This window comes from Drosophila grimshawi, unplaced genomic scaffold, assembly GCF_018153295.1.
Source record: "Drosophila grimshawi isolate 15287-2541.00 unplaced genomic scaffold, ASM1815329v1 contig_311, whole genome shotgun sequence".
NCBI classification, from domain to species: domain Eukaryota; kingdom Metazoa; phylum Arthropoda; class Insecta; order Diptera; family Drosophilidae; genus Drosophila; species Drosophila grimshawi.
In genome coordinates this window covers 18,211,427-18,223,603 of record NW_025063098.1, presented here as the reverse complement: position 1 = coordinate 18,223,603, position 12,177 = coordinate 18,211,427, and the positions used below count along the sequence as shown (strand labels likewise).

Below are 12,177 nucleotides of genomic sequence, written 5' to 3'. Positions count from 1 at the left end.
AAATAGCATTTTTTGTTGCATATGTTTATATTTATTTAAATTTCAGCGCTATATTTAGCAAATAGGCGCGTTTTACTATGCCTAATACAAACAGCGCTTGCTCTAAGGCTTTATTGCAAACCATTTTTTGTTTCTTTTCCATTGAATATTGTTTTCCATTTGAATATAATATGTCGAGTTTAATATCAGCACTTAAAACTAAACAAAACAAAGGTGTGCTCATTTAAATATAAATGATAAACAAATTAGTTATATACAGCAAAACATATTTGAATCGTTAACGCCTTACATATACAATATGCAAATGTACAATAAGTCTTAAGTGTGTGTCTTGTATACATGTTCATCATCATATTGGGAGTTTTGGTTGTGGTTTTGGGATTAGTGTTGCATATAGTGTGAAATTGTATAATTTGTGCACTCCCAAAATATTGTGTTGCTCAGAAACTCAACTCTGCAACGTCAGCCACGTCAACATGGTCAACAATAGCAGCCAGTTGGCCAAGTGAGCTGTGCTGGCACTCGAGCCCGTTTCGCCGCATTTACCTGAAGAAAGACAAATTGTTATATAAAAAATGTTCGCTAAAGTTTTGCAAAAATTTAAGTTCGCACCAAAAACAGACAGATTGGCTACCAGATGGTGATCTGGGGGCTTCTGTGTGCCGCGATAGCAGGCATCGCCCACAACCAACTTGGCTGCGTTGCCCTCCGTTGGTCTGTAGCTAATGCAGACACCGTGCTTGGTGCCCTTGTGCCGTGCTATAATATAGACAGTGCTGTTCTCGTTCCACGACCCGTGACACGAGTATTCTGCAAAGAACAATAGAAACATTAGTCGTGGCTGCATTTGTCGCCAGAGTCGCCACTTGCTGCACTCACCTTCCTCACCATCGACGGTGCACAGTGGGCTCACATCGATAACATTCGGTGCACTGCAGCCAACCCAAAGCTGTCGCTGTGAATTGTAATTGGTCACACAACCGGGAACGTCGCGACGACTTCGTGTGGCAATAAATCCCACGCTGGTATCGTTGCTACTGAGACCGCCCAGAACCAATGCTTCCTGATGATGTTGATCCTGCTGCTGTTGTGCTGGAGGTGCATTGCGTCGACTGCGGACGGGCAGGCCGCGTGTGTTGGCATGCCAGGAGCTGCGCTCCATTCGCTCGGCATTGCGAAAGCTTAGTGTGCTGTGACTGTAACATATATAAAGAGTACAACTGTAGAAGGACTGTGTGTGTGTACATGTGTGTGTGTGTGTTTGTTTCAAAAAGTTCAAACTATACCCCTTGTGGCCAAATGAGCCGGAATCTGAGCCAACCGATTCGCTGTGATGATGATGGCCATGTCCAAGATGCGATTTGCCATTGTGATTGCGCTTGTGGCGCGTGACAAGGTAGGGCGGCCCAATTGCGCCTCGCAGATTGTACAGGCCCTCCATTGGGCAAATATGCGGTTCCGGATTACTTGCTATTATTGAAAGAGAGACCAGGACAAAGAGAGAATTGTAAAAACCAGACACATACTACTGCTGGCTGTGAACAGATGCGGTGCGTGGCTTACCGAGCAGCGTTATGTAGGCCATCTTATTGAAGTCAAAGTGATCCGAGGCACAGGCATCCTCCAGACGAATCGCCGGCTTGCCTGTTTGTATCTCAATGACGTGCGTGTCCCGACGGTAAAACATCATGCACATAAAACCCGATTGGCTGCAAACGGCAAGGCAAGGCAAGAGTAAGAGTCATGGTTATTCGGTTACGGTTTGATTTCTTATTCTGTTTACTTACCATCCGGTGGTGTAGTGCACCACAGCCATCATTTCGGTTGAGGTCTGTTTGTTTATCTGTTCGCAGAGAGCACGTGTCTCCATATAGCCGTTGGGCTTAATAATGTGCACAGAGCCATCGCTGTAAAAGAAAATTGGAACCGTTTTTATTGGCTGTCAGAGAGACGTCAGTATTTCAACTGACGCCATCGGCACACTGACTGTGTCGCCACTCACTTGGAATGATAATTGTAGACGGCATTGCCCATAAGTGCATGCCAGTGTCGCGGACCCTTGAACCAGGCGGGAAAATCGCAGCGCTCAGCCGCTGGCGGTTTCCGCAACGACATTATACGCGAACCAACCTGAGCAGAAAAAAGCAGAAAAACAAAAACAAAAAAAAAGTAGAAAAGAAAAAAGGGAGCAGTTAAGTGAAAAGCTCTTGTAATGGGGCTGCTTTGTGGATGGGTGGTAGTGGTTGGGTTGGGTTGGGTGAGTGTTGAGTGTTTGGTTGCCTTACCTCGGCGCTGTCTAAGCCGTTGCAAGTGGCGTCGCCGGATTGTGCCAGCTTATACTCGGCATCCTTGGAGCTGAGCATGCTGGGGCCACCTGCAAGGGTTATAAGGGGCTCAGACAATGTTTCAGCTGTTGTTTGTCTGGCAGATTGCTTACCCATCAGCGAGGAGATTTTCTCGTAAACAAAGCAACGATAACGCTCCTCATTCGAAATGGCATGATGATGCGACACCAGTCCCACCAAATAGCGTGAATTGCCATCCTTCCAGGTCGCCAAACAGGTCAATTCCTCAACTGCGAATGCGAATTGAACAAAATACTCTTTTTAGTAGAACTGAGAATCAGCATCAGGATAGACGGCTATTCAAATTCAATAACTTCGTAGACTAAGCAATCTAATTTTGGTGACTTACCCGTACTCTCGGTGCCCTGCACATCGGGGCAGGCCTGAAAACTTAATAGAAGGCGACTCTCCTCGGTGCAGCTCTCGATATTTGAGACTGGTGACTTGCATTCGCCATGTCCGCGATTATATGTGAAGATGAAGGGACCTGGCACAGATTGCAGATTGCAGCATTCAGTTAATTGCACTTGTGGAATGAGTTGTCGCAATTACGGATAATAAAAAAAAACTTACCCTTTAGCGGACACTTGACCGGTTCGGCACTCTCACGGAACAGCGAATAGAGCAGAGCATCGCCCGGTATTTGATCGCAGAGATTCTGTAAAGTCTCACGGCCCTTGCAAAAGTCTGGGGGACATGATTATTTTAAAAGCACACATAAAAATACAATTAATGCAAATCGCTAAAACAGGTTGTCGCACACATAAAGAAACGAAACACACACATTAAAATAGGAAAGTAGTACTTGAAATTGGAAAATTAGGGAGTTGTAAATAGTTGGGATATATAGTACAGAATAGTCAGTAGATAGTTTAGTTTAGTTAGTTAGATAGAAGCAACACATTTAGGTGAGTTTGTATTAATTTTTTTGTTTTCTTTTTAGGATTAAATGAAAAGACAATTCTACAAAGGTCTAAAGGTTTTTTGTTTCTTTTTGTTTTTGTTTAAATTATTTTTGTGCACCGCACTGGAAGCTGCGCCCCGCCTCCCCAACCGACTCTGCGTCTCTGAGTCTGCGCTGCAACGTCGTCAAGAATGCCATTTAAATTGCACAGATATTTGTTTAATTAAGTGGCCGCTCGTTGATGTTGCGCTGCTGAGAAAATTGCGCAAAATGAATGGCAAAATGGATACTTGAAATCAGCATCATCAGCATCAGCATTCAGCATCAGCAGAAATGTCGCTTGGGTGCTATTGCTGTGAAGCTGCACAGAGCAGTTTCGAGTGCGGCACAAATGAGAAACAACAACAATTTCTGTTGAAATGTGTTTAAAGTAAGTAAGAAATGAGGCGCATAACGTTTACACAAACTCAAATCAAAAAGACAAGAGTATTTTCTGCTTTATTTTGCTTTTTTCTTTCAGCTCAGACAATGCCCAATATTTTTCATGTTTTTTCTTATTTTTTTTTGGCTGGGTTGCATTGCTTTACTGTTGTGTGTGTGTATATATATATAAATATATATATAAACTGAAAAGTACAACACGTTTAAAAATATGGAGAGTAAAAAAAAGAACACATGGTCTTTCTGGCTCTCTTCGAGCAGACAAACCAAACCAAACCTAAAGGAAAGTAAGAACAACAAGGCAAAGGAAAATTTTGTTGGTTAACTCTGTGGCCATAAAAGTAGTTTTATTTTTTTGTTTTTGTTGCTAGGGCAAGCATGAACATAAAAACAAACATAAGTTTAAAAATTGTAATTGTAATTGAAAAAAAAAAGTATTTATACTCGTATGCTAAAAATAATTAAAGAGTACTTCGATTTGCAATTGGCAAATACAGTCGTTGATATTTGATATTTTTGGTAAAGGGTCCTCTCTTTTTAGCAATTTTGGAGTTTTGTTTTTTTTTCGCTTTTTTTTTTTTTTTTTTTTTTGATTGTAACTTATATCCGTTTCAGTTATATAATAATATAGATATGGTTAAAAACCAACATACAGGCATAGTCGTAAATATGTATTACAAAATGTTTACAGCTAAATAGGCACAACAAACAATTTGGAGCGTTTTGAATTTGACTACAGCGATAACTAAAAATGAAAACAAGCACACGCAGAGTAGTGTTGGAAAATACATGAAAATTGGATAAACACAAGAAATCAACAAAATGTCTTACAAAAGTTTTATAAGCCAGAATTAATGCAGGACACATATGTGTGTGTCTATATCTGTGTGTGTGTGTGTCTATGTTTGTGTGTGTGTGTCTATGTGTGTGTGTGTGTGTCTATGTTTGTCTGTGTGTGTTTGCGAGTGTGTCTGGGACCGGCTCTTGAGTAACGATTGTAATTAAGTAGCAACTACACTTGATGAAAAGCAAATGGTATAACAAGGCGCTGTTTAGGGCGTGGTGGTGGTGTTTCAGGTGTGTGTGAGTGTGTGTGTGTGGTATGTTTATACTGGTTAATGTTGGTGTTGGCAACAACTACTACCGAGAAGCGTAGTATATCATGACAAGGCAAAAATACGACAGCACAGACATAAAAGATAAACTATGTATAATAATTTCGTATGTAGTTGAAATTAATTTCTTTCTTTTTTTTTTTTTTTTGTATTTGTATTTGGAGTATGTGTGGCGCACACGTATGTAAATTGGTAAATGTATGTGTAATATTTATAGCTGGACTATAATACAGTTGTAGCCCAAACACAAACACAAACACACGCACAAACAACACTTAGAACGAACGGAATGAAAAATGAGACACACACATCTAGTTGTATGTAGTTATTAGGAGTAGTACACACCGAAAAAGGACAATGTAAATTATGAAGAACCGAGAGCAGAAATTGTTGAGTTTCATGTTGAAATTACATTAATTAAATTTAACACACACATTTAGTATTATGTACAAGAAAAAAGAAAAAAAAAACAACAAAAAGGAAAAAAAAAACAGAAACAAAAGAAACATAATAAATGAAAATGAAAAAAAGTACGTAAGAACAGTATCAGACTAACTAAAAGGTACAAACACGGACACACACATATGTTTATTAAAAAGGAAACAACAACACGGAGGGTTTTGGGGTTGGGGTTTGGGGTGGGGGGTTTGGTGGTTTTGGGATAAGGTGTGAACTCATAGAGCGAATAGAGTAGTAGTAGTAGTAGTACAAATAGTAGTAGGGTAGTAGTTAAATAGTAGTAGGTTGTTAGGTTAGGTAGAATGTAGTAAGAAGAAAGTACAACATGTAATTGATAAATGAGAGACAATTATACTAGCGGTCACCGGGCAGCCCATCCCAACATTTTATCATCATGTACAATATGTATACAAAATATGTATAAGTATATAATTTGCATCTATTTATTTTCTTTTTCTTTGTCATTTTTTTCGTATTCTTTTTTTTGTTGGTATTTCTTTTTTTTTTTTAATTTTATTTGGCAAGTGCAAAGAGACGCACAGCACGAGATAGAAAAAAATGTTTCTTTTTTTTTTTTTGTTGTAATTTAGCTGAAATCCTCTAAATTTTGTTCTTCCAAATCGACAAAAACAAAGTGTTGACAGAGAATAACTAAAATTAAATTTATGAGAGTATTTGCGTTTTATTATACAAAATGTGTTTCGAGATTTCAGATTTTAAACGTAAAACAAAAAGTTCTTAAGTGACAAATGAAAAAACTCGGGAAATATGTGAGGGATAGTTTGGGAGCGGACAAAATGAATAATGGATGAAGAAACCCGAAAACGAAACCGTTTTTAAAATAATTGTTTATGCATTTGCAATATGATTTCCAAAGAAGCGGGCCGAGGCAGTCAGATTAAAAATAAAAAATAAATATATATATATATTATATATATATATATAGTTGTGAAATGAAAGATACAACTACGTATTTACAATGTATTTAGATTGAGGGCAACAGATCAGATTGATCAGATCGGATAACCACTAGATTTGTTAATGATAAATGAGAATTCGTACTAAGATCATGCAAATGGACCCATTCCGGAAATCATATTTAAGCTTCGTTCGGTGCCGAAACTGAGGAAACTTCACTCGCTCATGATTGAAGGAGAACTGTACAAAATTGAGGCGATGATTTCACGTAATGATGATTTTTGTTTTTTTTTTTTTGGTTTTTTGTTTTTTGTTAGCAGTGGATTAATTTATAAACATTAATAATTATAATAATCATGTACAAAGAGTTATTTAGGTATTATCCAAAAACAAAAGAGTCAATCGAAGCGCTTTCAATTGGTGACAACAAACAACAGTTTTCAAAAATGATTCGAAATCAAAAAAGAAGTATCAACAAACGAACAAACAAACGAACACAATAAATATATCTGTACAAGAGATGGAGGAAGGAGTCTTTATTTACAGCGTGTGTTGTTGTTGTTGTTGTAGTTATTATTCTTATTGTTATTGTTATTGTTCTTGTGGCTTGTAAGTGGTTGTAAGTAGTTGTAATATCCCTGGATAGTTGATTTTCATTATAATACACAATTGATTTATGCGTTTCTTCTGCTTCTTCCTTCGATTAGACCCAACAACAAAAATCATAATAAAAATCCAACCAAAAGCACGAAAACGTACCGTAAAACAAATTAAGATGAATGGGGTTTATGGCACGACTTGTCTATATATACAATATATATATAATATATACATTTGTATGTATGTACATTAACAAAAAATTGACAACGGAACCGAGCGACAACAAATTAACAAAATAGAAAAGAAAAAACTCAAACGAGGAAAAAACCAAAAAAAAACAAGAAGGAAAAAACGAGAGAAAATAAAATGAATGAATGAGCACATAAAATATTGCATAAATAAATGAAATGAATTGAATTGAAATGGCAATGTGAAAATATAGTATATAAATACAACAGCGCCAACAAAAACAACTTTTGCTAACAAACAGAGGGACAAAGTGAGATGGCGAGAGGGAAGAGAGAGCGAGAGCGAAAGAGAGAGAGAGACAGTGAGGGAGCAAGGGAGCGAGCGAGCGACAGAGTGGGGCAAGAGAGACACGCGAAATTGGTTGACACCCCGGGCGCAAACAACACGCGACTCACGGCTCCAACTCGACTCCAGGCTTTCCCTAGGTAAATACGGTTTTTTTTTATACTCATATACCATATATATTTATATATATATATATATATATTTTACATGTATATGGTATGCGAAAACTGTACCAACACGCAGAGCGCAGAGTTCAGCTCAGCCCCCCCAATGAAAATGCCAAAAACTATATAAAATAAAATAAAATTGGCTGTTTCCCTGTTGTTGCCCTGACCTGTTCGCTTTAGTGCGGCCAACAAATTACCCAGTCAACGTACCAAAAGCAGGTTGTGCCACACACACACACATACACACATACAGACACCTCCATTCACACACACACAAACACACCCACTCTTATGTGCGTAAAGTGTTGTTGTGGCATAAGAGGCATGGTAAACATTTTTACAGACATTTGATTAAATTTAAATATCCTTGCACGAAAATCGGCTAAGGCTGCTTTTGTTGCGTGTTCCAAACGAAAAACAAACCCAAAATCAGACAGGACTACAAATAAGTGCAAGAGAAACAAAGAAATTAAATTGAAAAAAAAAAAACAAGTGAAATATTAACGTCAAAAAATTGCATTGAAAATAAAGTGAACGAATTGCTAACGATGAACGCAAAAGCAAAAAAAATAATAATAAAAAAAATACTCAAAAATTCAAATACACACATAAAACGCTCAGGTAGACAGCGAGTTTAAATGGGGGCGTGGAGCCTGGAGCCTGGAGAGGGTGGGGGCGGGTGGATGGGGTTTCGCAGTACGATGGCGCAGTTTTGTGCTTAATTATTTTAATTATTTTTGTATGCTGCCTACAGTTCTGCACTCATCTCTCCTTCCATCTCGTTCAGTCGCTGAGAGCGCTGCAGCATAGCAATTAAAATGTGGCCGCGTCGACCCACTTCTACCCCCCAAACCCCACCCCACCCTTCGAGAATGTCCTTCAATGAATGCCCGCAGAGGCTGCTGGCATTTTCAACTCTGAGTGGTATTATCATGGAATTGCTGCTATGCAAATAGTGAAAGCCCAACCCAATCGTCTCGCAATCTGCTGCCACGCAAGATGCTGGCTAAATGGGCTCCACGCAAAATATGAAAAACCACCAAAATTACGCAAGGAGCCCAGCAAAAAGGCCAAGAACACACATACACACACCCAAACACACACACACACACACACAGAAACAAACATAAGTAATAGTGGAGTGGGGGTTGTTTGGGTAGCGGTTGCTTGGGGCAAGATGTCAAGTAGTTTGTGGCAGTGCCAGAGGAATACCTATAACTACTAAGTAGTTAACTACAGTAATTATGATGAACACGCCTATAGCTGGACAAGTAAGCCATGTTGAATTGAGCAATCGTTTTGGATTGCTCTGCTAATTAGGATGGGCTTTCTTCGGATCAGCTTCTTATTGTTATGAGTCCATCTTACGTACAAATTAAAGATGCGTTAGTTTGTCTGAATCTATTTTTATCTTGAATAAATAAATGTTTTATTAATGCAGCGAATTATGCTTGAATTGAGTCTGTGATACTTTCTGTCTGATTTAAGTTAAGGATGCATCTTCTTAATGATAATATTCGACAATATTATTTTCAATCATTGAGTCTATATTTTTGCTTGATTAAAGAGTAAACTTCTTGAAATTATTATTTATGCAGCAATGTAATACTTGATAAGAGTTTGCGATACTTTTCGACTGATTCAAGTTAATTAAAGTATTTACTTGCTTTATGTTTGTTGGCCTATATTTATCATTTAAATATACATTTAGCTGGCTACAGGTCAAATGTGATTTATTTTCATACTCCCATATTGCTACTAAATTCGAAATATCGAAATATCACCTGCAGATAGCTAAATACATAATTAAGCTTTTACTTTAACCTCAACCAATTTAATGTCACCAATTCTACCTAAGGCACTCGTAAACGACCCTTGAGAAAGCATTGTTCTCTATGGTTACACACTCAGTGCTATTGTGATAATCAATAATAGATTAAATATATAATTACGAATCCTTTGATATGATATGCCAACGACTGTGGAATGGGTGCCAGTGCAAACAATTGAGTGTCAAATTTCAGCACAAACTGAATGGAGCCATTTATTTGGACAACTACCAAGTCTGGTTCTGGTTAAATGTAAGTTGCATATTTTTGTGTTTATTGCGCGTAAAATAATAGTTGGAAATTGTTTGAAAATCCGATTTGGAAGCCGCCTCTGACAGTAATTGAAACTGTTGTTGCCTGTGCAATTAACCTTTGTCTTGGCCAAATTGCGGAAATCTGCCTAAAACCAAATTCAATAATTGCAGATTTAATGTTCGAGTAAAGCAATTTAAAGTGTGTACATGTGTGTGTGTTTCTGTGTGTGTGTTTCTATGTGTGTGTGGGTGTGTGTTTCTGTGTGTGTGTGTGTGTGTTTCTGTGTGTGGTACGTTCGGCTTTGTGGAGTGTGCTTGCACAGAGTTTTGAATATTGGAAGCTGCTCTTTTAATCAAAACGCATTCATGCCCGTAGGCATATATATACACACACACATATATATACACACACACACACACACTCACACACACGCCTGCGTATGTAATAGTCAGCGAGCAAATAATGACATAAACCTAATAATGCCATTGTGATATTGAAGCGATTGTTTTACGGACTGCTAATCAAAATAAACAGCCGCCCCCCGCCCACCCCTTGCACGCTGCCTGTCCTTTGAATTATAAATGAGATCTAAAACTCTTGTTTAATATTTAAACAAAATCAAATGAAAAAAAAAAAAACAAACTGACTGTCAAGTCAGTCAGTCAGTCAGTCAGTCAGTCAGTCAGTCAGTTAGTCAGTTATTCAGTTAGGTTGGCCCAAGTTATATATACATAAATGTATATATTAAATTGGAGCAAAATCTTGTGGGGGCGGTGGGCGTATAAGTGGGCTGGCGGCTTCGTGAGTTGGCGCTTTCAAATCGAGTCACAAGTTGACTGGAAGCGGAGCAGGGTCTGACACGAGGGTCTGGTGTTGGTGCTTCTGGGGCACCACTTAAACTAATTTGATTTCTATTGAGGCAAACAAATAATAAATAATGAATTTACATTTCCATGCGTGCTCGTCTCGTCTCGTCGTCGTCGTCGTCGTCGTAGTTACCCGCCCTCCTCTGCCCACGTTGTTTAAGCCAAGTGAAGAACATACTACACTTGGCCAGAACGGGCACTGGCACTGTAACATCTACAGCTGCTGTTGCACTTGCATTATGTGGCAGTGCAATATATTCGCATACAATTATGGTCTAAGCCATACAATTAGTTGGCTATAATTGCATCTAGTGTGTCTAGTGGGTGACGTGGAGACAAGCGAAAACTTCAGCACACTTGACATGACTAGTAAGCGGATTACAGCAATTAACAACTGAACTAGTTGGGCTTTACATAAATATCAGCTAGAAGCCAGAACAGGACAAGCAAGAGGCACTGGCAAAGGAGACCGACCATTGCCAGACCTGCCAGCCAGCATACTTATGTATATTTGTACTATTTCTGTAGCACTCTAGACTGCACTCAAAGGGATTGGATAGCTAAAACTATTCACACACAAATTTAATAGACAGACAGACAATCAGACAGCCAGACAGAGAGAGAGCTAGAGGGAGAGAGAGAGCGAGAGGGAGAGATTGACGCGCACATACAACCAAAGAGTGAACAATGAAGCACAGGGCACGACTAAAAGTTGTCCTATATAATTGCATACAAACTGCGTTTCCACATTGCTAAATATCTGGGGTACTGAATGACTTTTGAGCTTATATAATTTAACTAGAAGAATTTTCAGAAGATATTCAAGCACATCTGTGAAATGATTTTATGTTGAGAACAATTTTCACAACTACTTTGAATATGTATCCAGAAATATTTATCAGAAAATGACTTTAGTCAATCGAACGAAATTTTAACTTTTAAAATTTTAGAAGTTTGTTTGCTTATACTTCCTTAAATGGAGCTATGAAAATGATTTTTAATTTATATTCAACTCTTAACAATATTCAGTAATTATTTTCAAACTAATCATAACCTTTCTCTTAAAATATCTGAAGAAGTTTTTTTTTCGGCATATCATTGTCGAAAAGGATATTAGAATAAAGCTTCGAGGCATTTTGATACTCGTTTATATATGCAATATAAATTTACGATCGATGATGCTACCCTTTTTATTCACTTTACCGCATTTTGTTGCAGGGTATCGACGTTCACGTCAAGTGCTTAATACACGTAGAACCGGCTTTTAGTTTGGAGATTTTTCGTTTAAAAATTAAAGCTACGATTTTTCCCGAAATAAAATGAAAAGCGTACATAAATTCATACATACATACATACATACATTCGTACATACATACATACTTGTGTGGTGGAGACGTACACATAACATGACTCAGAGTGTGGGGTTCTGTTTCAGTTTCAGTTTCGGTTTCTGCTGCTGGTTTTTACGGAATTCGGTATTTTTGGTTGGTGGCATTGCGTGAAGACTTATAAATAAATCATGTTCGAGCGACAATTGAAAACAAAGAAACAAATGAAATGCGCAAATCGGTTAGCGACGACCAACTGAAAACTCGCTGAACGTGCAAATAATTTGGTGAACTTTGCAGAAGAACTGAAGAAAAAAGATTCCTTTGGACCATTATTCTGTATAGGATTATTATGTATGCAATAAGTAAATACATATTTATATTTTCAATATATATTTGCGAGACAATATATATAT

The 12,177-nt window shown here is 38.1% G+C and overlaps 1 protein-coding gene across 4 annotated transcripts in view; it reads right to left on the bottom strand.

Moving 5' to 3' along the window:
• Positions 1-219: 219 nt before the first annotated feature.
• Positions 220-12,177, bottom strand: part of LOC6567544 — a 32,787-nt gene continuing 20,829 nt past the window's right edge. For 2 of the 4 annotated variants that reach the window (XM_032740311.1, XM_043215232.1), the window contains exons 5-15: positions 2,919-3,041; positions 2,695-2,832; positions 2,438-2,575; positions 2,286-2,374; positions 2,003-2,130; positions 1,788-1,907; positions 1,564-1,709; positions 1,287-1,470; positions 880-1,196; positions 613-810; positions 220-546 (exon numbers count right to left, since the gene is read on the bottom strand). In XM_032740311.1, coding sequence (XP_032596202.1) covers positions 449-546; positions 613-810; positions 880-1,196; positions 1,287-1,470; positions 1,564-1,709; positions 1,788-1,907; positions 2,003-2,130; positions 2,286-2,374; positions 2,438-2,575; positions 2,695-2,832; positions 2,919-3,041 — 1,679 coding nt within the window. In that variant the 3' untranslated portion in view covers positions 220-448. The remainder of the gene's footprint in view (positions 547-612; positions 811-879; positions 1,197-1,286; positions 1,471-1,563; positions 1,710-1,787; positions 1,908-2,002; positions 2,131-2,285; positions 2,375-2,437; positions 2,576-2,694; positions 2,833-2,918; positions 3,042-12,177) is intronic. The other 2 variants (XM_032740312.1, XM_032740313.1) reach the window with 1 other exon arrangement.